This window comes from Thunnus maccoyii, chromosome 15 (genome assembly GCF_910596095.1).
Source record: "Thunnus maccoyii chromosome 15, fThuMac1.1, whole genome shotgun sequence".
NCBI classification, from domain to species: domain Eukaryota; kingdom Metazoa; phylum Chordata; class Actinopteri; order Scombriformes; family Scombridae; genus Thunnus; species Thunnus maccoyii.
Genome location: NC_056547.1, coordinates 14472136 through 14498971, shown reverse-complemented (window position 1 = coordinate 14498971; position 26836 = coordinate 14472136). Strand labels below are relative to the sequence as shown.

Sequence of the window (26836 nt, the reverse complement as noted above, 5' to 3'; positions counted from 1 at the left end):
CAAGCATACAAATTACAGATACTGCAATAACAGACACAGATATACAGAGATGGTGAAAGAGGCAGTAATCACATGTGGAGGTAAGAAAACACTCAAGCAAAGCTGCCCACGTACACTGCCTCAAAATTGGCCTCTCCCAGACATGAGTTTGTGTTGATCAGTGCTGAGTTTATAATGGAAAAAATCCCAATTCTGTATCTAGCCTCTGGCTGTTAAATTATGAAACAAAACACTCCATAATCCAATGTTTGCAGTGCAGCACCTCACCAACATGCTGCGGTTGTATGATTTCATCAAGGGAGTTATGATAGTGATTGTTCAGGACTGAAAATTACACTCTGTATCATAAAGACTGTATTCAGCAGGTAAGCACTATTATAAACAAGCACCACTCTGATCATTATAGCTCCATATACCATACAAATCAACTACCAATTTGCAATACAATTTTAAAAATGACACAAAATACTTAATACATAAAAGTGATAATTAAAACATTTTCTTTTATTCTTCAGCTTGCCTGACCGATTCCAGTTTCACGTCCGCTGCTGTTTTAGTCTCAGACTTTCAACACACACATACACACACATTCACACGCACAGAGGGAGTGAGACAGAGAGGGCGTCTGTCATGTTAAATGCCAAAGTCGTTTGTCATGTCTCCCTTCACTAGGCTACAGACTGTGGCCGGAGACACATACTTTAACATAAAAACCAATATTCACTGGGTGTAGGTCTGACTGTGTGTGTGTGTGTGTGTGTGTGTGTGTGTGTGTGTGTGGAGGGGGGGAGGGGGACAAGAGAGAAGTACTTTAACACCCAACTAATAATCACTGAGATACAGAACCATAAGGGAGAAAGAAGTAGAGACAGAGAAGGTGAGGGCAGGGAAACTGAGGAAGGAGACAATGAAAAGCTGAAGCATGTCACACCTACTCTTTCTTTGTAAATTATAGCTTCTGTGAAAGTAAAACTTGCCAAATCAATCACGAGACATTAACATATGAACACCAGCTAAACTTTTGAGTAAAAAAATGCATTTACAGTTGAACATAACTCTTATATAGAAGTATTAAATTGAGCCATTGCAACTTAGCTACTTTAATCATAATGGGTCATCATGTTATGTATGAATGTAGCAACCCCTGGATGATGAATTTGTGATGCGATAGTTTATTGCGTGGAATGGAAATTACCCTACTGTCAACCCTGGTCCCCTTGGAGGGCATAGTGCGAGACTTGTAGGAGTAGTGTGCTGTCGCTACTTCACCAGCTAACTAGATGCTTAAGCAACAAAGTAACAAATGTGAAAAAAAACCTCTGCAACACTAAGCTGACCTCTGGAAAATCTTCTTTATTTCACATAGTGGTCATAGTGCAAGGTCAGCTACAGAGTAGTACCCAGGGAGTCTGCAGGGATTCAATATCTTGCTCAGGGACACCTGATAGTCAGCCTGTCCTGAAGGACACAGTCTAACCGCTAGCCTCAACTGCCATCCTGGGTTTCTCCTAAGACCCAACACACAGGGGGACTGACCCTCATTAGCCTCATCAGCTTTTTGTTACCATGACAGCAAAAATCCTTGTAAGCTGGCAGGATATAACCTGGCCAATACATTTAGGTCTCAGATAAGCTTTGATTGGTCCGTGCCAATCAACCTTATTATCCAACTCATTATTAGAGATATTATAGTGCCGGTACCCTTTGATTGGCTCTTTAAAATTGTTAATGACTGTTAGGGATTCATCACTAAATACGTTATAATGAGCAATTAAATATAGCTACTGAGATTAAGCCTATCAAGTCTTACATTTACCTGCATGTGATGATGGGCTAAACCTCCCCAAAGGGGAACTGCCAATGACACTCAAAGTCTCTGATGTTGTCCCTTGAAGCAGTGAATGGTTAAAAAGAATGACCTCTATCACTGGAAAACAGTCAGCAGGGATCTTTGAAGGAAAAGTATGTGGGCAGTTTGAGACATTTTCACCAAGCTACCTAACTTCTGAGTAGCAGGTGTGCATTGTTAAAGCTCTTTTGAATTTAAAACGCAGTCGCCTGTATTCCCAGCTCGAACAACTGTTCAGTGAGCAACTTTTAGACAAAGCCATGACAAGTGCACCATCCTTTGACATGGTTGTTGCTAAGTAACTAGTGATTCTGTACTCGTTGATCTTTTATTTTAAGCATCTCACAATGGAGGGCACTGTTACTCGGTTCACTATGGTTCACTAAGCGGCAAGCTGGATAAACTCAATTTTCGCTACCTATGGAAGGTAAACAGTAGGAATAACTACTCATGATATTTATTGTTCACAGTTGATAACATGACAAATCTACCAATAATGTTGTTGTTTATTTCTCTGTACCACTCATATTGTTTGTCATTGTTATGCAATAAGTTTCTGTCCCACTTTGTTGAAACAGAAAGACTTCCACCTTCAGAAATCCCATAAATCCCAGAATAACTACACTGAGGTTGCTTAAAGGACGAGATGTATGAAACACTGGAAAAATATATTTTTGACAACGATGCGGAGGCTTCATTTGAGCTATATTCCAAGATCCCCTGTCAGAAAAGAAACACCACAATACTATGCAAGTGTAAACATTGTAAATATAACTTAAAAGCTTAAAATGGGATGTTTGGTGGCAGTGGCTTAGTTTAAGAGCAAATTGTAGAATATAGAGTACTCGTCTATTTTCAAACCTAATCACAAAAATCGTGTTTCCCCTTGGGGACAAAATATAAAATCCAATATTGAAATTGTGAAGATAAAATGCCTCAAAGGCAAGAGATAAAGGCTAGTTTAAAGCTAATAGACTATGAGTAGAATAAACGTTGCTGACTCTTATCATTAATGTAATAGTTTTATTTTACTACTCTCTTGACCTGTGATTGGCCATCATCCATAGAAACCAGCATATAATATTGACATCATGTTGGCATGTCCAATCAAGAAGTGTAGGGATTTTCTGGTGCTGTGACACAACAGGCTTCATTTTACCTACTGCAAGTGCACATATGCCCAATTCATTTTAGCAGTTTTTAGTGAGAAGACGCACAAGCTAATGTTTGTGCTAAAGCAACACAATCTGGAAACAGAGCTTAAGCAGGATTACATTGTCAGCAGGAGGACTATAATATCAGCTGGTGGTGTCATGGTGGGCTTCAGTAATGGCCGGTCACATAAGCTCATCTTATATCTCATATAAACTGGCCTCTTGGAGAGAACATGAGATGATTATACAGCCTTTGATTATACACTCAAAATTACCTCCAAAACCTTGAATTTACACACACATCATGCAAATCATGAATGATTTTGCACAGAAAGATTTTTACGTTGTAGTATAAAAAAAATTCTAATGTCATTGTTTGTTGACTATATTTCCATTTACTAAAGGGTATACACCAAATAATTAACACTGTATAAACTTGAAACCTGAGTGGTTTACCACTCTAGTACAGAAGACAGAGAATGTATTTTGATAGAAGATTAAATGAATTAAACAAATACCAGTGCAATTCCATGCCAAAATGTGTAGGCCAACAAAAAGATCTGTGCCATTTCATCCACTTTATGTTCATGTGGAACCATGAAATTATCGCAGGTACAAGCACAAACATATGTACAGAAGTTTACAAATGTTTGGACACACTTTCTTATTCATGTGAATAGGAAAGTGTGTCCAAATTTTTGACTGGTACAGTACTTGATCCCAATGAAAATGGGATTGTGCCTCTGTTTGCACCTCCACTGACTTTGCTCCTGCATTGAAATAATAGAATTGATACATTTATGAATAAATAATAAAATAAATACAGTTAGAGTTCAACAGGTAAGCTAATGCAATAGAGAAGTCAGCCATGAGTCAGCCATGAGTGTGTTACATTACATGTAAATTTGATACTCAGTATAAGAACATTATGTTCTCTTAAGTACTGTGTCCTTATTTCGCCTACTTTGTTATCCTATTGAACAAAAATGGAATGAGAGAGAAGCTGTGTCTAGCTGAACACAGCTGAGATTTGACCTTTACATCCAGACTAGTCAAAAGCTAAAGTGGAAACTCATGAATAACATTGAGAGAGAGGCAATCTGTCAGGAAGCATCAAGCCAGCTGACTTATTAAAGGGTCACTTATGTCAAAATGCTTAAATACAGCTAAATGCATCTTTTGGAACATTAGAGAGAAAATAAAGTGAATGTATCTTGAAAATGTGCCCTTTATGCCATTTCAGTAAACCAATAGAAAGAAACAAACAGAGACTAAAAGAGGGAGACAGGGACAGATTGGTAATCACTTTATTAGATACAATAAAACAATTACAAAACTAAATAAAAATAAACTACAAAAGTAGCCATCAAATCACAATGTCCTTCTGTCCATGCCTACAACACTTTATGAGAGAGAGGGAGAGAAAGAGAGAGAGGGAGGGAGAGACAGACAGACAGAGAGAGAGTGTCCATGTGGCATCTTGATTAATGGACAGATGGCAAGGCCACTGAGCCAACTCTCTCTCTGCCTTTGTGTGTGTGTGTGTGTGTGTGTGTGTGTGAACTCCAGGGGAGTTCAGTTGATCTGCCTGAATATACTGAATCAACGAATGAGCCCTATATGTCATACACACACACACACACACACACACACATGCACATATGTTGACTTCAAACAGGAAAGAAATAAAATGAAAAAGAAACACAAGTGGTACTGTACAGCAACCACACTGAGTGACTGTCTCTTTATGTGTGCTTTTGTGTTGTGTGTGTCTCTAACCAGAGCGAGGGCCATTGGAACGCTGTGTGCCAGCTTAATGATGTCATCAATCATTCTCTGTGTCCATTGGTCAATCTATCTGCTCCTGTAGGCAGTCTGTTAAAACAGCCATTCGGCCTCTATTGCAGAAACTTCTGATCTCTAATCTGAGTCAACACCTCGATCTAAGCCTCAGTGTGACCATATTTACTTTATACTTTAGAGTTTTCACTTCAACAATCTGATTTGGTCAAAGTTTACTCAAACTTAAATTTGAGTTGTTGGTTCCATAAAAAAACAAAAAAAACTAAAACCCCACTCCAGACATGGGGCCACTGTAACTAAAAATGAGGATGATAGCCTGACAAATAATATTTGTATTCTTGTCATCAACAGGAAAATAGCAGATGCTCTCTAATCCTTTTCTTCAAAATTAGGATTTCAGGTTTTCATTTTCGCTTACCTGTCTAATTAGTTACACATCATCCTTGTCAAAGTTACTTTAATGAGAATTTTCCTTTTATGGTGATGTTCTTTTAATAATTAATTTACTTCAATCATGAAGTTCCTGTGATGAAGAAATTTTCCATTATAATCATTTTTAAAAATAACGTAATAATTGGCTTGCAGGCATTTTGTGATGGACTGTTTTATATACAGCGTCACCAAGGCCTGTAGCACACCATCTAAATGCTTTTTGAGTTTATAAACATAGAAATTACTGCAGTCTATTCAATGACAGCTGGAAGGTTTATGTGACACAGGGAATGAGCCAAACCAATAGTAATGTAATGGTAAATGTACACCAAAAAGTTTGTCAACTTACAAACCATCTCTATGACCAAAGATGTGTTTGAACCAAGAGAACATTGTTTGTCAATTATTATACCATTTCCAAATCAGTTCATAAGTTCCGTACTTTTGAAAACTCATCCTTATGATTCAATTTTATTTTCTATTTGATTTACCTTACTTCCCAGTTCTCTTCATGGCCTCTGGTGAGAGTGCAGGGTCAGGTGGATAATCTGGAACAGGTAGGGGTTAAGTGTCCTTGGTACAGTATGCTTCAGCAGGTATTGCTGTATGGATGATTGAACTTGAGCCCTCCACTGGGGGAGACGACTCACTAACCACAAAGGCCATCCTGCTGAGAAAGCAGCAGAGTTATAGACCTTGAGTGCGAGGCAGAGATCAGACCAAAGGAAGCTGCTGTGCTAGAACGGAGAAACAAGTCAAAACACTGTGCAGCCTTAAAATTCAAACTCAAAAAAAAAAAAAAAAATTCTCACAGCAACTTTTTCAGTGCCTATGGGGTACAGTTATGCTCTGAAGCCATAAAACATAACTTTGGAAACTGTGAGCAAAGGCATTGGAGCTACAGTATAGGCTTTGGCAATGTGATCCTCGCCTGAAACATCATTTAATGTTGGTGTGCATCCCAACAGTTTTTGTTTGTGTGTGTGTGTGTGTGTGTGTGTGTTTGTGTGTGTGTGAGAGAAAGAGAGAGAGAGAATCCTGGGGGAATCCAGTTGATCTGAATATATAAACTCAAAACTGAATATATAAACACACATGCGCGTGCACACACACACACACACACACACACAGCACTATCAAATAGATCGCTACCAGATAGACCTCATCAAAAATTTTAATTTGATCTAGAATTCATTATCGCTTCAATGATAGTGTGGCCCTTTTGGCTTCAAGCCCTCTATACTGTGTGCCAGTATAAATAATGATGAGAGGGAGCAGAAGAGATACAGAGAGAGACACATAGTCAAAGCTGAAAGTGAGATCATGTAAAAATAATCCAGTACAAGTAGAAATCCTGCATTCAAAATCTTACACAGAGCTGCACAATATGACAGTGTGTAATATGAAAGATACCACTTTTAGTGATAAATCAACTGAGCTCCTCACAGCCTTTTAGTATCTTTTAGCTCATTGTTTTGGTTTTCCATCTCACAAATCTGCTCTCATTTCCAGCTGCGACAGGTACGTTTTTCAGCCAGACAGCCTTTGTATGCTAGCGGCCCAACATCAAATAGCAAACAAGAGCCAAAAGGAGAGTGAATATTGGACTTAGATTCAACAGGTAGCCAGAAACACTCCAAATGAATGCTAATGTTACTTTGTGTCAGTTAGATGTTTAATATTGTTTGCTAATGCATTCGCACTAACAGCATGATAGATGATAATATGTTAGTGTTTGTGTGCTGTATATAGCTCTTTCCAGTGGCTAAATTAATCACTTAATTCTGCTTCTGAATGAAAGTACAGAGGTATTGTCAGCTGAATGTAATTTAAGTATTAAATGTTCTCATTATGCAGAAAAAAACACCTTTGAGTGGTATAAAATGTTTAAATATGTATGTATAAATGTCTCCGGCCACTTCATTATGTACACCTGTGCAATCTAAAGCAATCCAACACAACAGCTCTGCCATAAATTGTAACTTTGCAAAGCTTCTGCATTTTCAGTTTTTGTTGATATTGTCAGAAATGTGATAATTCTATTTTATGTATATTATTGAGGTCGTAGTGAGTGGTGCTGGTGTTCGGGGGTGATTTATATTGAAAAGTGTTCCTAATATTTTGTGCACTCCATGAACATACATGAGGCAAAATATTAGGAACACTTTTCAATATAATACACTCCAGTGCACCAGCACTACCCACTACGACCTCAATAATAAACATAAAGTAGAATTATCTCCTTTCTGACATTTTTAACAAAATCTGAAAATGTATAAGCTTCATAAATGTAGAATTTATGGTAGAACTGTTGTATTGGATTGCATTAGATTGCACAGGTGGCCTGCCAGTGTATAGTATATGATATGATTGGATTATTGATTTTGATGCAAGTAGTATTTTGTTATTGCAGCATGTTGAAATGTTACTTGTAACTAAAGCTGTCAGATAAATGTAGTGGAGTAAAAGCACACTACTAAACTGTGAAATGTAGTGAAGTAGAAATATGAAACAGCAAGTAAAACACTAGGACCTCCAAAGAAGGTACTTGAGTATATGTGCGAAGTTACACTCTACCTCTAAGTGACACAGGCAGAGAGAAAAAGAGATGAACAGACACTGAGAGCAAATAATCGAGTGTAATGTAAATCATGAACTACAGACATCAGCTGATTGAGGGTTCAAGACAGTGTGAATAAAAGGCGCTGGGAGTAAGACAGAATGAGAGAGAGACAGACGCAGGCCAGGAGACGGATGGAGTTTAATATAAATTATGGGATGTTAGCTCCTCTGGTAATACTGGTGATAACTCTCTCCGCGCTATCGCTATAGCAACACCATGCCCATTCTGCTGTTGGCACGGTGATGGGCCGGCCATCCGTTCAGTCCACGCTGATTGAGCTGTCAACGCACACAGTTACAAAGACACGCACACACTTTAAGACATGCAGATAAATCATTTCTCACGTGCAGCTCAAGCGCGCACACACACACACACACAAACACACACACACACACACTTCATCTCTATGTTTCTATCAGTGTATAAATTGCAGTGAGCTGAGCACAAGAGAAGGTCAACTGAAGATGCATTGAGAATTAGAGAAACAAGCATCAACTGGGGTTCAGTCAGGGGGAACTCAGGCAGTGATCCAGCAGACAGAGAGACAGGGAAACACTGACACAGAAAGAGCGACAGACAAGGGAGATATAGGTTGTCTCGTAGGGGTCTTGTACTTGTTCTGACACTGTCTTTACAGCACTTCACTGACACACCCCATTACACACTCCAAAAAACACACACAAACACCCTTTGGTGTGAGTCTTTTACTTGTCCCTTGCCTTCTTCGTGATCGCTAAGTCACAGTAGCAGCCGGTGTGTTTGTGTGAGCGGAAGTGCTTTTTTGGGAATTGTGTGTGTGTAAGTGTGTGTATTGAGTATGTATGAATTATATTTGGATGTCCTTGTGCGTGCTCTTACATGTTTGCACTGTGACACCACTAATTGTGCGTGCGTGCAAGTCTATTATTTTGCATGTTAAGTTTATTTGTTTCTTGACTGAGCAGAATGTGTCACTGTGACAGCGTGTGCATATGTGCCTGTTTGGAAGATGAGACCATGTAAGCGTTCATGCTTATGTGCTTTTGTTTTGTGTGTGTGTGTATGTGTGTGTGTGTGTGTGTGTGTGTGTGTGTGTGTGTGTGTGTGTGTGTGTGTGTGTTTGTGTGGCTGTTAACTGTACGTGTTCCTGCGGCCTACCACTGAACAAACTAATTAAGGAACAAAGGCTGCTTCAAACCAACCAGAAAATTACCTCCCAACTCTAACAGGACGACCCAAGGACAGACAAGCAGGTTCTCTATCACATCCAGTCAGAACACACAGCCTAATAAAGGCTTAGTTGGTTTATCGAACAACTAGCATGTGTCATTTTCAACACCCCACTGACTGTAGCTTCACAGTTAGTGCTTGTAAGTTTGTATGACTTTTTAAACCCAAGTGTTGACATATAGTAATATGCTGTCATGAATGTGTATAGAGATGTGTAAATGAGTGGGATTATGTAGGTTTTTACCTTACTCTTCATTTGTAAATCTCCACTCAGACCACCTAGTTTTACACGTTTACATCACTAGTAAACCAAATATACAGAAGCTTCATTGCACAAGTAGACAAATGCCATTGAATTCTCACACTGTGTACATAATGTAAGACGTGTGTTGTCCCATGCTGAGCTGTAGATGCTTCAGATCTTTTTAAGATAGAATGTAATTACTACCCAGCTAGTGGTTGGAAGTTGTTGACTTTCAATAGATTTTGAGAGTAAATTGCTGGTGAGTGTCTCTATCAGTCAATACTGCAACTCTAGCTAATCCTGTGGTATTTCACAGCCAATAGCTTCCAATTAAGTACCACTATCCAGGGAGATGTCGCTGACAGTATCAATAACATCTATCTGACCTTCTGTTCCTCTTCTGGTCTTGTCTGCACTTGACTCTTCTCTTCTCTCCTGCCATCACACCCTTTCTTGTGTAGCTATTAGCATTGTATCTATGTCTCTTTTAATTGCAGCTGCACCACTGCTGTGACCCACAAATGCAATATTTTGTTGCTGGATTTATTCTGAGAATCTCCGGCTAAGCATCACCTAAATGATTTAATTATGAAGGCAATTCTCTCTATTGTAGTGCAGAGACTCAACAGTGTACAACTGCTATTGCTAATACCACTACTAATTCTGCAGTTGCTACTAATAACGATTATATTATGTGTTGTTTTTTTTTCTCGTTCACAGTGAAGACATGTGGCAGTAATCTTCAAGGGCCGTCAGGAACCTTTACGTCTCCTAACTTCCCAATTCAATATGAGAGCAATGCTCAGTGTGTGTGGATAATTACAGCTTCAAATCCTAATAAGGTAAGTCTCTTTCTCTCACTCCCTCTTTGTTTCTCTCAGTGAAACATGACCATTTCTGTATATTGCTTTAAAACATTGCCCAGTGTCAAGATAGACAGGTCATCCACTGGCCAAATATTACTTTAATTGTTAAACAAAGCTTTAAAATAGGTAATATCTGAGATATACTCACTGGACAGACTAAAAGTGAACACTTTGGGTGCATCTGGAGTAATCTGGCACATGGTGTTTCATGCTCTACAATTTGTTTGTATGTTACAGGTCTAAGATACTGTATGTGCATCTGTGTCTGTATCTATGTGTGTGTACGGGTTGCACACACACTGATACACTCCTGCCATACCCATGAAAAAATATGTACATAGATGTAGTTTGTAAAGTAACGACTTTGCAGCATTTTGCAAAAGTTCTTCCCCCTCAGGAGAACTTAATGCCCTCGGGTAAATGATGGGATAGAAATGGGGCTTAAGAAATGTTAAATAAGCAACAGCGGCATTGGCAGAGCAAGACTGGGGAGTGAATGTCATCTTAAAGTGTTGGATATACAGTATGTTGCAGTGAGCAGAGTATGTCATATTTGAGTGTGGCAGTGCAGCTGGAGTTGTCTGCCTGAACCAGCTCACAGGCTTTGCTCCATTTGAATTATTTATTTATTTGAATTTATAAAGTTCTTACAGGCATTTACAAAGTTAGTTTAGCTGCATTTTTACATAATTGAAATGCCACTTGATAATAATGTTATGTTGGAGTGCACTTTAAATTATATGCCAGTCAGAGCATATCAGTGTCTAATTCTGTGTGATTGGTTAATCCTGCAAAGGGGCACACGATAGGCCAGAGGTTAGATGGATTGGTATGATTGGTCGCTTTATGTCCCAGGAGAAATCTGATTGGTATGCAGGAGACACATCCTTATTCCACTCAGGGTCACTGTGGTGACCGCTCTGTCGTCAATGGCAACACCTGCGTCAGCACCATAGGGACGCACATACACATATGTGAGCACATACGCACTCACACGTACACACGTGTGTGCTCACATACACACTATACACCCTTTTTAAGACACACACATTTTGTCACTCTGCTCTTGCTCAAAACCTTTGTTTCTCTTTCTCTCTTATACCCTCACACACAACTCTCTGTCAGTGCCCAAGGCCTCTAGTTTATGGCCTAGAGCAATACATTCTCTGTTGAAGGCTACAATGTGTATGTGACTGCTGAAGGCTACAGTACTAATGCCCTTCTGCACCCTGCTGTGTATGTGTGCGTGCACGTGTGTGTAAAAGAAGTTGAAAGTGAATGTGTATGTATTATGTATGATTATGGATATTGCCAAACACCCCAACAGTAATGATGTGCAGTTCAACTGAAGCCACATCAAGTGATTTTTATAGCTGTTTATCTTAAAGGATTTCACCTTATCATATGCTGTAATGCTCCACACTATATCATGTACATGTCATGCACCATACTGAATTATATGTATGTCTTTTATCACACTACATCATAAATGTCATGCGCATGTACCACATAAACTGCAATCTCTGTGGACCTCTGTTGCATGTTATACTCTTCTCTCTCTTCCAAAATTTCCTGTCTGCTGCTAGACAGTATAATATCCATTTAAAGGAAAAATGCAACAAAAATAATCTTCAAAAAAAGAACAAAAACAGACCCAAACTCCAGCTGACATGAAATCAACTCTTAAATGTCACTTTTAAGGATCCCCTACAGACATATTTTAAGACATTTAAAAATACTCTGCTTTGAATAACAATAAAAATTCACTTACATTCAGTCTTACATTTACCTCTTGAAACTACGGGAATTATTGATATTCTCAGTGGCAGAAATTCAAATAAAGATGGTACAAACAGGTTTTTTAAAAAAAGAAAGACTATGGTGAATTTCAGTGTTAACAAAAGAGGAAGTAGTAAATCAGCATGGATAGCTTCTGGCAAAAATACAACGTTTGAAAAATAACAGGCATCTTAAGCATGATTAAGCCACATCATAGCAGGTAAGTTGTTGTGTCTTGATCTCTTAAGTACAGATGCATTAAATGTTGCTCAGTCAAGATGTTGCACAGACCAGGAGTGTATCAATTTAAAGTTAAATCCACTCTGCAGCTGAGGTTGACTAGGTTGTGGTCAGATTGGATACTCAGGCTTCAGGGGTCAGATCTGCTCAAAGAGCTCTACATCAAACATTTTCCAGCTCACTCGACCTGCAGGTCTTGGGGCTTCGTGGGGAGCTGTCATCACATTTGTCAGTTAGACACATATAAAAAAAAAAAGTTGTGTAAGACAGAAGAATGGAGAAAATCTTATAAATATAATCCCATTTAAAGAGGCAGATGAAGATACAAAGCAAGAGAAAGGGATGAGCATGACAAACAGTGACAGATCCTTTAATTTCACCCCGAATCATCTCCCGTTGCTATCAAGTTTTCATATGTCTTTGTGCAAGTTGTGATATTCATATGGAACACCCACAAGAGGCACATGCTAAAGCATTAATTCTAGCCATACCATGTACAAATGCAAACCTCAATATGTAAATCTACATCTTTCTCATGGATTAGTATCTTCGGCACTGTCAGACTTGTCACACTCCCATCAGATAAGTGTCATTGCTTCCCAGTAGATTTTTTTGGCAACAAGTAAAAGAAAGATGCTTTGAAGTATGTAAAGCCAATGACATTAATCAATCAATTTAAAGAAATACTTTTCCGAAAATGTTATTTTTTTAAAGTTTCGAAATATTATGCTGACACGCATTATGATTTAAAGGACACAACCCAGTAGACAGAACATTTAAGTTATTCCAAGAAGATTGGGTCTATCATACATTTCCGGCTGCATTTCTTGAATTAAAGACGGCAAGATTTTAAAGGCTTTTTAATGTATCGGAAAATAAATCACATAAATGGCCAATTATAACCATATTGACTCAGCCAAGGCCTGGTCACACCAGCATTTAAAACAGCAAAAATTTTTAACAGATTTACTTCGCCCCGGCAGACACTAATTACAGCAATTCCACTGTAATTAATTTAATGAGCCACCATATTCACTGTCAGGGGCAAAGTAAATCCATGCAAGTTTTTCACATCAAGTTCAACTTTGATGAAATTTGATTTGGTGAATTTGCGCCATTGCTCATTGCAAGCCATCTTGACAGTGTTGACCTCTGAGGTAGTCCAAAATGGAAGAAGCTATTGTGATTCACCATTCACTTATATTTAACCTCTTCAGGCAGATGTACGTTACATACGTACAAATACGTTTTTGAATTAACTGTGTGAACTTGTCTCAGTAGCAATGAAGCCTAGCTAAAGACCTAATGACTTTGCTAACTGGCTGTTAGCAAGCCTATTGGTGATTGGTGGCTACAGAAAAATGCAGATTCAGAGACCCATCTAGTGGAGTAAAGGGTCAATATAGCAGGCTTATGTTCTGCAGGTGGCAGAAGCAAACAAACAGTGGGGAATTGGCAGGTGGACAAGAGATAACAGGCAAGAATGGCTATAGAACAGAGCGGCAGCATTGACGATCTGGCTTACTGGCAGTAAAAAGCTGTCCTCAATTAGGAGGCTGATGAGTGAATGAGGACCAGTTTAACGGGCAGGTGAGTGGTCAGTCTATCTCCTGAGGAGGGAAGGCAATAAGAGTGGAGGCATTTTAGTATGTGTATTATTCAAAAACACACAATGAGACCAGGGATAGGTGGCAAATCTGAGGCTAAAGAGGAGGAAGAGGGTGATGATGCAAGCACCACAACACTTTCATAGTAAGGGAATAATCTCAACTGATCCTGCCTCTCCCACTAGCTGTTTCTAGTGCTTGTACACGTCTCTCCCCATTTCATACTTTACTCCCTTTCTCTCATTCTCCCTGTCTCATCTTTTTCTCTCTTTTTTTTTTACACTGCCCATCCCTCCTCCTTCTCTCCCAGAGGCTCTGTCCTCAGAATTACCCAGATTCTTCATTAAAGAGCTCAGCCTGAAACCATCAAATTACTATGGAGAAAGAGAGAATACTGGGATGGAGGAGGAGGGCTCTTGAGGGGAAAAATCTGTTTTTCACTTTTACACTCGTATCAGTCTCTCCATTGCAGACATTCTCACACATTCTACATTTCTCACAATCTCCCTCTTATACTCTGAAGGTAAAGAGACACAGGGTTTATTTCGCTCACCCTCTCTTCTCTTTGTTTCTCTCCATCTCTGTCCCCCTATTCCTCTCTGTCTGCGCACCCCTCTGCTTCTTCTTTCTCAGGTTAAGTGTTAATGGGGTTCTATAGCTCTCTGATGTTATTGCTTCATTTAGTTTGGGCAGAATGAGCCTTTAGAGCCAATTCATTCTCTCCTGTTCTCATTTAACCTTGAGGATGGCAGGATGAGATGGCCATTACTAAACTTTACTTTTTCTTCTCTTCTCTTCTAATCTCTTCTCTTCTCTTCTCTTCTCTTCTCTTCTCTTCTCTTCTCTTCTCTTCTCTTCTCTTCTCTTCTCTTCTCTTCTCTTCTCTTACTGTACTATTCTCATCACTTCCCCTTCATTTAGTTTTTTCATTTGCTTCTGTGATATTCCCATCTCCTGTGGTATCAGCCACCTCAAACCAATCACCATCATCTGTTTATGATGCATAAGATGTAAGATAAGATTGTGGCAACTTTGTGTGAAATGTATGTGTCCAGCATTTTTTTTTAGTTTGCTAATGCAACTAGACACACAGCTTGCACGTTCAGCTGCTAGATCATGTCCTCTTTAATAAAGGGACAGCATTAAGTATTAACTGGCTTTGCGTCACATCATAAGCATTTGCATGCACAGTGAAATGCATAACCCACGGAAACACCTTGACTACTGCACTGCTGCCATGTTGAATATTCAACACCACCATGAAAAATGGAAGGCAACAAAAGGGCATTCCGTAAGAGGGGAATGGTACACTCTTGGTTGGTCTTTCTGTGTTTAACTTACAGGCATTGAATTCATTAATGCCCTGTAGACCTACAGAAATCCAATGTGCATGTGCAAGACACAAAGGAGAAATCACAAGACAGAAATCAGTCTGCATGCACAGCGCCAGCTTCTTTATACTGTTAGTCATTACAATGGCGTGCTTCTGCATCTTCTTGACAGCGTAAACAGTATAGCTTTTATTTAGGACTCAGGTTCAAAATTAAGTAAAAGAACACTGTGATGCATAGCAACAGTAAACTGTTTCCTGTCCAGAGATGTTATGTAAAAAAGGGGCACCTGGTGGATTCAACTAAATGAAACAGAAGTAATGGAAAAACAGTAAGTTGCAACGGGCTCAAGTCATCAGTCTTCATCAGCTAAAGCCAAGCTTTTCCCACAACGGCACAATTTATACTATCTAGACGGAGGCACGTTCAAGGGGAGCCGGTGGCAGAGGGTTTACTGTAATACTGTCACAGACAATCTATTATTCCGCGGCCCTGTCTGTGCCCGCTTTACATCACTGACTGTGTCGCTTGCCAGGTGTTTCAGATATTCCTACAGTAGCTGTATGTTCAAGGTATTCCTAGATCTTATTATGGTATGGGTTGGGAGGTGCCTCCTCCAACCTCATTGTCTCCACAACAACCAAAGGAAGTGCTTTATCAAGCAGAAATCCAATTCTATCGCCTCATTGGCTAGAAGCCATAGATGGATGGAAAGAGGGACTGCAGCAGCCAATTAGAAAGAGAGAGACAGAGAAGATGACAGCGAGAGAGAAAGATAGAGAGAGGCAGGAGAACTACAGAGAGAGAGAGAGATGGATGTCTGCATGAACAGCAACCAATTAGAGGAGAGGAGAAATATGTAGTGTTCAGTTTCATCTATTGTGCATACACCCACACACACACACACACACACACACACACATGCACGCATACTACATTAAAAGAAATACAGAACGCACACAAAAACTTATCCACACATTGTCAGTAATGAGGCTCCAATCTAAGTTGAGTTCAGCACAGTGTTCATATTCATACAGTAGACACACACATGCATCAGCCACATGGGCACAGTGTAATGTAGAGATATTCTAGCTAGGTTTAATGCCGTGTGAACAGTGCTGATGTGGCATTAGAGTGTTGTATAAAGGACGCAGACAAGGAGATAAATAGTCCAGTTTCCATCATCCCGACACTCAGGCCTCACTCTGTCTTTATACGCCACATGGTGAATGCTTTCTATTTCCTAGCCAACTAATTAAATCACTAACAGTTCACATTACAGTACGTGTAACTCACTCAATTTCTGCTCCCCTCTCATTTTATTTATTCAGCAAAATTATTTTTCATTTCATCATGTTGTAGGCCAGAGTTTATTTTTCATCTTCTTTGCAAAAACGTTTTTTTGAGTAAATACTCCCCACTTTATGTTCAAATGTAAGCCAAATAACACCAACCTTTTTTAGAAAAGGTTAAACAAAGTTGATCTTTTCAGACACTTAAATGAGAGGCATCTGTAGACACAGAGCTTCTGCCAATTTAGGACACCTGATATGTTTCTTACACCGTGTCTACACAGAAAGTGTAATGTGAGCAGCACGTTTATCAGAGGAGCAGCAGCAGCAGCAAGTCCTCTGTTTGTGTGTCTACACTGGATGCGTTCAGGTACAGTGTTGAGTATAGGTAACCCGGGTTTTAGAAGTGCTTTAAGCCCAATACACAGTTACTGTAGTTACACACTTAAACAGAGGAAAATAGACTTGAAGCCTAAAAAATACAATTCGGTTTGCAGTTACACACGTATATATGCAACAATGCTGTAAAAACTACATGCATTAAACTACACTGAAGCATGTGCATGTCCAGAGGGCTTGGTTTTGTGGCATGTAAAACATAGAAATACGTATATTTTTCTTTCGAATTAGAGTTTAGATGAACCTAGAAGGTTAAATTTGGTGAGAAGTTTAAGCGTTACATCCTAAAGGCACTTGTTTGACTCTTTGAAACTAAACTTGTTATTGAACGTGTTACATGAAAAGAACAGGCCCTGCAGCATCTTGTTTACTGGTAGTTCATGTGAATAAGAAGATAAACTTACCCGTTCGGCCAAATTCCCATTCAAAACTGCATAGTTAAACAAGGGGCACATGAAGTGTGCTATTTACTGTAAATCATCTTTTTGTTTGCCATTCATCCTATGGTAGCCCCACCAGGAAAACTAAATGAGCTGCCAGCCACTGAGCAGCTCCACTGGAGCAGTTAGGGTTAAGGGTCCTGCTCAAGGGCACCTCAGTAGTGGTAATGAGGGAAGAGCAAGTGCTGCTTTTTCACTTATCCCACGCAGATTTATCCTGCCGGTCCGGGGATTGAACCAACGACCTTCTGGTCATTAACCTCCACAAAGCCGTACTTTTCTGTGTGAGTGAGTGTGTCTTCATGTGAGAGTTTAGCAGGTTTGTAGGTAATGCTTTAATCCAATCTGCTGCCTTATATGCTGAGTCAGCATTGTGAGCAATGAGCGATGACTGCTTCATCTCTGCAGCCCCCCTCGTTTAACTCCTCAGGTGATTGTTGTGTTGGTGCTCTCCGGCTTGCTTAACTGTTTTTTGCCGTGGCTATATCAGTTGTTGAATTTATCTCATGTAGAACTAATGTCAGACTAAGTGCTCTCACATGTAAATTCAGGAAATCATTGAGCTCCTGGGTGTGAAAGAGATGAAAATTTACCCCATGAACAAATGCAAATCAGGTGACACTGCTAAAGATAAAACAGTAAAACAGCAGGTGAGTTGAAAGGCATGGCTACTGTTTTTGTAAGTTCTGTTTGTTCTCTTTTTCTTCATCGATCCAATGGTTTACGTCATAGTGAGGATACGCTGTTTATACTTAAACATAATGATATCATGTCCCCAGGTGTTCAAGTTGCAGATACTGAAGGAGAAAAAAAACAAACTATATTCATGATGTCTGACTCAAACAGAATGTTTAAATACAGAACACAAAAGCAGATGTTCAAAAATAAGAAGTTACTGATATGCACGTAAACATGCGCGCTGTTAACACACCAGCATACAGGAAACCCAGACCTGTATGATGTTTTTGAAGTCCTCCAGCAGAACATTGAATCTGGAAGTCTGAAAATTCCTCACAAGGGGAGAGGAAGAGGAGGGAGGGTAGGCAGAGTGAGGTTTCAATCTTCCCCTAAGGGTCAAGTCAGAATTCTAGTTATATTATAATATAAATATTCTAACACTCTACATTGCTAGCATCAAAGATGTGCTCACTATCACCTCCCCCATTCCTCTCTGTTGCCTCCTCCTCCTCTCTCCTCCCCTCTTCCATCTGCCTCCATCTCTTTCCTTCTCTCTATCCAGTCCCCTTTTCTGTCTCCCTCCTCCTTTCTTTCCCTCTTCTTTCCTCCCCTGCCCTCTCCTTTTCTCTCTTCTCCTCTGCCAAATGTGTTTCTCACTGGTCTTAGATGAAACAGAAAGTGTTGGTTTAATAATTCCTGATGAGAGTTTTGAGCTGTGTGCTGATTATCACAGTGTCCAGTGCAGCACAGGAGGTGTTCTTTATCTCTTTCTTGTTCTTCTTGCTACACTAAATGAAATCATACCACAATGTGTGATGCATTAATTCAATGTGTTTAACAGCTATATGTCGGTCTGTTTTAAAGATCTGCATCTTGAAGACATATGTTGTGGCTGTTGTTGTAGTAGCCCAGACTTTTGTGACCCTAAATCTAAATGTCAGTTCCAAATCAACTTTGATTGGGTTGAGTTAATAATTTGACTTGATGATACTGATGTTTGTATTTGTCTTTTCGTGTGTGAACTTTAGGTAATCCAGATCAACTTTGAAGAGTTTGACTTGGAGATAGCCTATGATACTTTGACGATAGGAGATGGAGGGGAGGTGGGAGATCCTACAACTATACTCCAAGTGTAAGTATGACATTATCCTTTAATACACCTCCCTTTATTTCAAGTGAGAGAATTTTTGTGTAGTTTTTCCTTATCCAAAACTAGAGTGTAAAGATAAAGGGTGTGGAATGTTTTATAGTATGTCAAGATTGCTGAGACAAACTTGTGATTTTGAGCTTCATAAATATATAAACATGACTTTACTATAATATTCATCTGTGAATCAGAGATATCATACAATGTATCAAATCTCTAAGAACACCAACATGAGTGGCGATGGTTGTCACACAGAATAGTACAGTATCTGCTTGTCGAGTCTCCAGAGGAAAGTCATTTTCACTGACATTTTGAAATTATAATTCGAGCCTTAAAGTGAGGTCAGACTGGATTTTTGGATGGCAAAATCTACTCATGTTGCAGCTAAAAGCAGGTGGGACATGAAAGCAAAAATGTAAGCATAAACTGCGGGGAGCTAGTGTGGCTAGTAGGCTAATAACAGCATTCCACACGTTGTAAAATTATACATCTTTTTATCTTATACTTTATTGTCATTACCCTGTTTTAATGTCCTTGCACTTACTACAGCCTAGCAGCGTTCTGCTGCTTGTATTATTTCTCCATGCGGTTATATAAACAGTATATATATAAATATCACAATGAACCAGCGCTTTGCTCATTTTTGAAATGGGGCATGAAATCAAGCATGAGCTAGTATATAATAAACTCTCAGTGCTCATCTAATTAAAAACAGGTATTTAGTTAGTTAAAACATACTCAAAGCTCCCTCCATGCTTGAAAATCATGCATTCATGCCGTACCTCTATCCCCACACAGTTTGCTATGTACCCACTGATAATGACGACCTCGAATTTGCTCTGTTGTGCAGTTGTCGGCGTGGAGCTTTGTTGAGTGAATACATAGGGAGCATGTTCTATTATAACAGGCAGATGATGGCAACAAAACACCTTCACCAAAGTAATGTTATGAGATAAACTCCTGAAATATAAAAGTAATAACATTCGGAAAATGTGCTTGTTATAATTGCCAGGTTCCCTCGTGAGCATCAGGACTATTGTCAGTATCTCAAATGCTTCACAAAACAACTAACATATCAGATCTAAGTGATCAGAGTAAAAACTACTACCGAGTTGTCTTCTAGTATCATTTTCACTCCGGTTCTTGATGTAAGCCGTCAGCTGCCAACACAGCTTCAAACTCTCCATCTTCTTTGTTGCAATTAGTCACATTGTAAAAACAGCAGTCTGCATTATGTGTGCCCCACTTAAAAAGATGAACTGTTCTTGAATTTTGAAAATGCTCTACAGTGCCCAAAAGGATAACAGATGCAGAGCCTTTACAAAGCAGATGATTTCAATTCACTTCGCAGACGGTCACTGTTAACTTTCATGTGTGAAAGGCGCTGGCATTCTCAAAAGAAAAAGGCCAGATAATGTGAGTGTACTCTGAGCAATTTGCTTTCCTGGGGCAGCATTCTGCAAAATCAAAGCAAAGCTAAACTAAAGCATTCAATTCCAGCACAGTTTGCTCTAGTGATTTGTTCACATTCAGAACAGCACTTGAGAATTTGATTATGGCCATGATTGCAGTGATGACAATTACACTTTTACACAATAATTTAATAGTAATGTTGTTTGTGTTCCAGCCTATCAGGTAGCTTTGTTCCTGACCTGATAGTCAGTATGACCCACCAGATGTGGCTTCACCTACAGTCAGATGAGAGTGTCGGATCTATAGGATTTAAGATCAACTATAAAGGTGAGTAATGTCTTTGTGTGTGAGAAAAAGAGAGAGGAGAGTGAGGGGATTATTTGTGTGTGAAGGGGCTGTGAAAAAAATCAAACTTAAAAAAATAGGTGATGAAGTTTTTTAGTAAATTTTATCTTAACTCTGTGTTTATAGACTAAGGAACATCTTCCACATGGTGCAATCCACTGTACCTTACCTGTGACTTTTAAATAAGAAATAAGGCAATGCTCCTCTTACAAATGAAAAGTTGAATTCACTAGCAGTAAAACCCAGCCTTGCTCCACTTCAGCACACTCAAGAGTTTTGCCACCTCCTGGTATGACTAGTAGCTTATAGTGGCTAGATATTGCTGTGAACTGACTTTACTAAGTCAGTCCACTGATTTTTTACTCTTCTCTCTTTTGCTAGTTTTCTACTTAACATTTCATTCACTTTATCAGAAAAGTATGCTGCATATAAATATTTCCATGGTTTTATCACTAAAATAAATCAAGAAGTAAACACATTGCCCCTCACCAAGAGAGTCAGGATGCCTAATTATACGGCCTTTAAAGCAGCTGACTCTCAAGAATCTCAGGAAATGAGGAGAAACTCAATACTTATGTACTTTCAGTCGACTAGGATTTTTCATGCAGGACGTTTACTTGTAATGGAGTATTTTTACATTGCTGTATAGGTACTTTTACTTAAGTAAAGGATTTGAATACTTCTTCCACCGCTGCAGAAAATACACAGTCCTTTTTATCCCATCAAACACAGACTTGGCAAGGCAAAATAAAAAAAATAAAAAACTTTGCACTTACCAGTCATTGTTCTCTTGGGATCCTGCCGACATTGTCAATTTGTGAATAAAAATACTGAGAACTGGTTAACTCGTAAATGTTGAAACCCCAGGAGATATGGATGTCTTAAGCAAAGAAATTTATTGACAAATACAAACTTGATCAATCAAGGACACAACAGTTACATATCAAAGTGCTGGTGTTGACTCAGTGAAGTGCCACATCTAGTCTGAAAGACTAGAGTTGAACCACTCTCAGTTATTCAGGCAGTACCCAGGCGACCTTGTCCCTAGTAACGACATCGCTATTAAATTGTTAACTTTAGCACTGTCTCTATGGCAACAATCATAAAGCCAGGTCACCTCGACCAGGATAGCTGTCTGTCCCTCACTGTCTGCTTGTCTAAGGAGCATTTCATACATGGCACATGCAGTATATGAAAATAGGAGCATTTCATATATGACACATATATGAAAATTCATTCACAGGAACAATTTGGAGAAAATACATTTACCAAGAGCTGATCAGATGCTTGCACAGATTTTGAAGTGACACTGATTCTTCCACTGATTGTTTTTGGAGTGGACGCAGGCAATCCTGTCATATCTTAAACACACAGAGGGTTCAAAGGTCACTACATGTCAGTCATCTTCAATGAGTCCAGCAGTACTGATGGTTTTGTTTGTAGATGATTTGTTTCTTTAAGAATACCCTCAAAAGTTGTGGTCTACCCAGGTGCACGTCCACCCTTAGACATAGTCTTTCACATGTGGGAGACTCCCAGTCAGACCATTATAAGGATGATCCTGATGCCTCTGGTATTCTGAGATGCATTACTAGATGAGAGTTTCATATCAACAATTTGCTTTTACAAAATGTTGGTGTTACAACTCCAAGAAAAGACAACCTTGTGGAGTTTAGTGTCTTAGGATCTTTCACTGAAAAGCCCTTGAAGGAAAAGGTCCTTGATCAGACAGAAAGTATTTTATTTTTAAAACTATAGAGTATTTATCACAGCAAGATACATTTTCTGTTAGTTTGCTGTTTAGTTTAATTAAATTAGTTTGTTTCGCAACACCTGACCTTCATCTTAATATCAAGTACAAGCTGAGTTTTTATCCGTTTTGTTGATTTCAGCTCTGACCATACGAAGAAATATTAACCTTTCCAAAGTTCTCTGTTTGATAGATGTAGTGTGAATTTGATAACAGTCCATGAAACACAGAGAGGTGCTTTGCTGCAGAAATGAACTTTGTGTGCCTCATTTGAGTGTCATCATCTGTGGATTTATTGTCATAATGAGGTCACAGTGCTGAATCTGGTAATGCAGTGAGTTCGAGAAGTGGTGTGACAATGACACATTGTTTTGATATATCATTGCCCTTTATACTCCTTGGGTTTCACTTTGAAATGTAAATGATACAGTCACTATGTGGTGATTCAAAGAACATACAGTCCAAATGGATTTTAGATTTGTTCTACATTTTCAAATATGACAGCATTTAATATGCATTTATAAACATCTCATATACTACCACAAATCTGACTTCCTTAAAGGAACTCTACCAATACAAACGTCTTGTTTCATTGATTTTGTTTAAGAAGTGTGAGCCAGAATGTGCTCTAAACCATGCTATAGTTTAAAGCCCATGAATACATAAAGAACTGCACGTTTAAAAATGTCCCAGGGGTCAAACCAACTTGAAATCATAAAGGGCATCTGCTTAGGAACTCCATCACAATAGCTGCACATAGCCTAATTCATTTCTCCTGGGTAATATCCCCATAGGGATCAATAGAAAAATTAATGGAGAGAACCACCATTTAAATGCATCCATGCTCATGATAATGCTCCATTGAGCGAGCATGGTGATCTGATGTTCTTTTCTTTGTAGGGATTAACTGTCTGTATTCAGTACAATAGGTCTATTCTATTCTATACTTACATAAAGACCAGTGCGATACATTTGTATTTTATTTATCTCACAAGACTAGTCAAATGCTAGAAAATTGTTGGTATTGTAGGTGTTCACTGGACTGGCCAGATTTTTCAGCTGGTGTTAGCATCCCACAGATAAATTGGTTTTGGCTCATATGTTGGCTGATAAGTAGGAAGAAACTTCGGAACAGAAATGCCAAAGACATGTTTGTGCACTGACGAGATTACTTTTCTTCCTCAGTAAATAGTGTATCTTGGTCATAGTTATTTTATTTGACCAAATATAAGAGATCTTTTTGTTTATTTTATATGCTTATGTTAGTAATATTGGTCGATATATCGTTATTTGTTTTGGTTTTTTTTCATTGTCAAATATCAATATCAGCCTCAAAAGTGCAGCATCGTCTGTGTTCTATTATCCTGGAATAACCCAGAGCAATAATATATCTCTCTAATGTACATTTTCATACACTACAGTGACAAAAAACCGCAGAAAACATTCACCTGGATGTATATATCTTCACTCAAACCCAAATACCCTGAAAAAATTCTATCAATACTCGGTGCATGATAAATGTGTTTGTCTGTGGGTGCTGGCTCCATCACCCACGAGATTTACTATAAACTTGGGTGCTTGCGGTGTTAGTGGGTGGCTGTGTGGGTTGTGCATGTGTTTTTGAGAAATGTGAGAAAGGGGCTTGACTGTGTGTGTGTGTGTGTGTGTGTGTGTGTGTGTGTGTGTGTATTCCTAAAGCCACATCCCATAGACCTTGACTATGAAATATAAACATTATCAGTAACTCTAGCCTTGCTGCAAAGTCACTGATGCACTACACACTGTATGTGCGTGTGTGTGTTTTTTGTGTGTATGTGTCAGACAGGTCCTCCATCAGTGAGCCAACGAAGCTCTACCAAGTCACTCACCTCTTTCACTCCTCACATGCTCCCTCTTTCCCCTCTCTCTTTCTGCTTCCCTCTTCATCTCATTTTTCCTCATTAGTCCCCTCTCTATCTCCCATTCTCTCATCTGAAATCACAACATTTTCTCTGTCAGTTGCTCTCTAATGCACTTATGTTGTGTCTCTCTGCTTCTACCCTCCTCTCTCTCAACCCATTTCCTGTATCAGGCACCCCTCTTCTCATCTGTCACCTATCAAATGACCAGTCCCCCTTCTATATTTCTATTTTTCCCTCTCTATCTGCTTTTCTCTGTCTGACTCTCTCTGTCCCTCTCTTTTTCTTGTCACCATTCATCTATTATTAAAGCCAAGGTCACCAACCTGGCAACACTTTGACTCCATTCCCTGTTGTAAGGCATACAAATCACATACACACACACTTACACATAGCGGTCCAGACTGTGTGTACAGCAATCCCTCAGTCTACTCTAACCATGGCATGTCACAGCTATAGATTGAAGTGAGCACTGCAACATTATTGACATCGTTTACATTAAAGTTTCAGTGAGTTTCTGTCCAGCGTATGAATAAATGAATTTATCAAAAGCTTATATATTTCTGCACAGTCCATAAAGAGGTGTCATTGAGTTTTTAGAGCCTAATAAATCAGTGTGTGTATGTTTGTGTTTCTAGAAGAGTTATACAATATGTCTATATACAGAAACCTTCTAAGCATAATATTTGCCTTAAATTTTTCTCTATGCGTTGAGATCAACAATAAAACAGCGTCTCAGGAATTTATTTTCATTTTCTATGAAATGAAAAAGATACTGAATGTGTTAATGCACGGATGCGTGCCAGGGTTTCTCCGTGTGATATATTATACAGAAAGATGTCTGACTTAAAGTTTTTTTTGAGTTGGTTTGAAAATAAAATAAAATAACCACAGTATGGTTACAAAAGGTCACTCTGCAAGGTTAAAACTTGTATCTCAGGTTGTTTTTCAATGAATAATTTACATATTAGTTAGATTTTACTTATTTTACTTATATTTACTAATGTACTTTTGTTTTTCTTTGGGGGGGGGGTAGGGTGACCGGATTATACATTTTGTGTATCGCATGTGTCAATTTTGACATAACCTCATACATAACCTCATGAAACGCAGCACACTGATAGCATATATACAGTATTTCTATTGTGTTGTCTCTGGAATAAATAGTACATATTGAATATGTGAATACGTGTTATCACTTCATAAAACACACAGCAGACAGAAGAAATGCACATCTTGTTCTTCTTGTAATGGTGGCAGAAGGGCCCATACAGCTTTAAAATAAACTGAAAAGTCCATCTCTTAAAGTATTGTATGATTAACTTTCTCAGTGATATTTGTAGCTGGTGAGTGGCCACCAGGATTGGTAAGATAAGGATAGACAGTATCCACCGGTTTTACTGTCACTTCTTTTTTTGTAATCTGTGTTTTGGTTGCAAAGTCTGTTTTTGGGAGATCTCTGAGGGGCTTCAGCAGTATTCCATCAACGTCGTACTTGAGATTGTAAGGGCTGCCACAGAGTGGGATTTTAGGACACCACCGTTGCTTTCTATAATTTAAATGCAGCAGCTGCCAGTTGGATTGATGCGGTATTCACACAGAGTAAACCTTCTGGTCCACTTAGAAGCACCAGCTGATTCCTGACAGTTGGATCAGGCACAGGTGCTCATTTGCCCTCATTCACCTGCTGCATAGAAAAGCCACATTTTGACCAAGGATGTGGCAGATAAAGACACCTGTACATCATAGTGATTGAACTGTCGGATACACTGCGGTGTGTGTTGTCAGAACATGTGTCTTGAGTAACAACACATATGGTTGTCACAAGCCATCACACCTCTCAGTATACCGATCAGTTAGTGAGATTAAATGAGATCACTGAGCATTACCTGTATTTAAAGTTGATTTGGTGACACCTGTTGTTGCCGCGGCAACGTTTAATGCTACAGCAACCACACCTTTGTCAGAAAAACAACAGAAGAACAGCTGATGTGTCTGTTTATAGCGCAGCCAAACAAACACACCTTCTAGCTGCGAGACTGTCAATAATAATTAAAGCCAATTTCATGCTGCACACTGCATGAGTAGTTTTCCACACAACATCAGAGCACAGCTCACTATGGCTGCTCCTTCTTGTTCCATCACTCTGCTGATGAAAAAATCCCGTAAATAACCCTTGTCTTGTTTTGTAGACACATTTTTGATGGTGAATGATCGCAGTGGGTGCTAACCTCTGTAACAAATTGAGTTTCTTGTGGCTGCTTCACAGTAAAAGCCGACCAGTATTTTGCCAGTCGAAAGCTTTTAATGTGAAGTAGCGGCTATAGCATGTTTTGT

The 26836-nt window shown here is 39.1% G+C and overlaps 1 protein-coding gene across 1 annotated transcript in view; it reads left to right on the top strand.

Moving 5' to 3' along the window:
* Positions 1–26836, top strand: part of csmd3b (CUB and Sushi multiple domains 3b) — a 386683-nt gene that overhangs the window by 242821 nt on the left and 117026 nt on the right. Inside the window, exons 11-13 of the mRNA XM_042434723.1 lie at positions 10035–10156; positions 18975–19078; positions 20721–20833. Coding sequence (XP_042290657.1) covers positions 10035–10156; positions 18975–19078; positions 20721–20833 — 339 coding nt within the window. The remainder of the gene's footprint in view (positions 1–10034; positions 10157–18974; positions 19079–20720; positions 20834–26836) is intronic.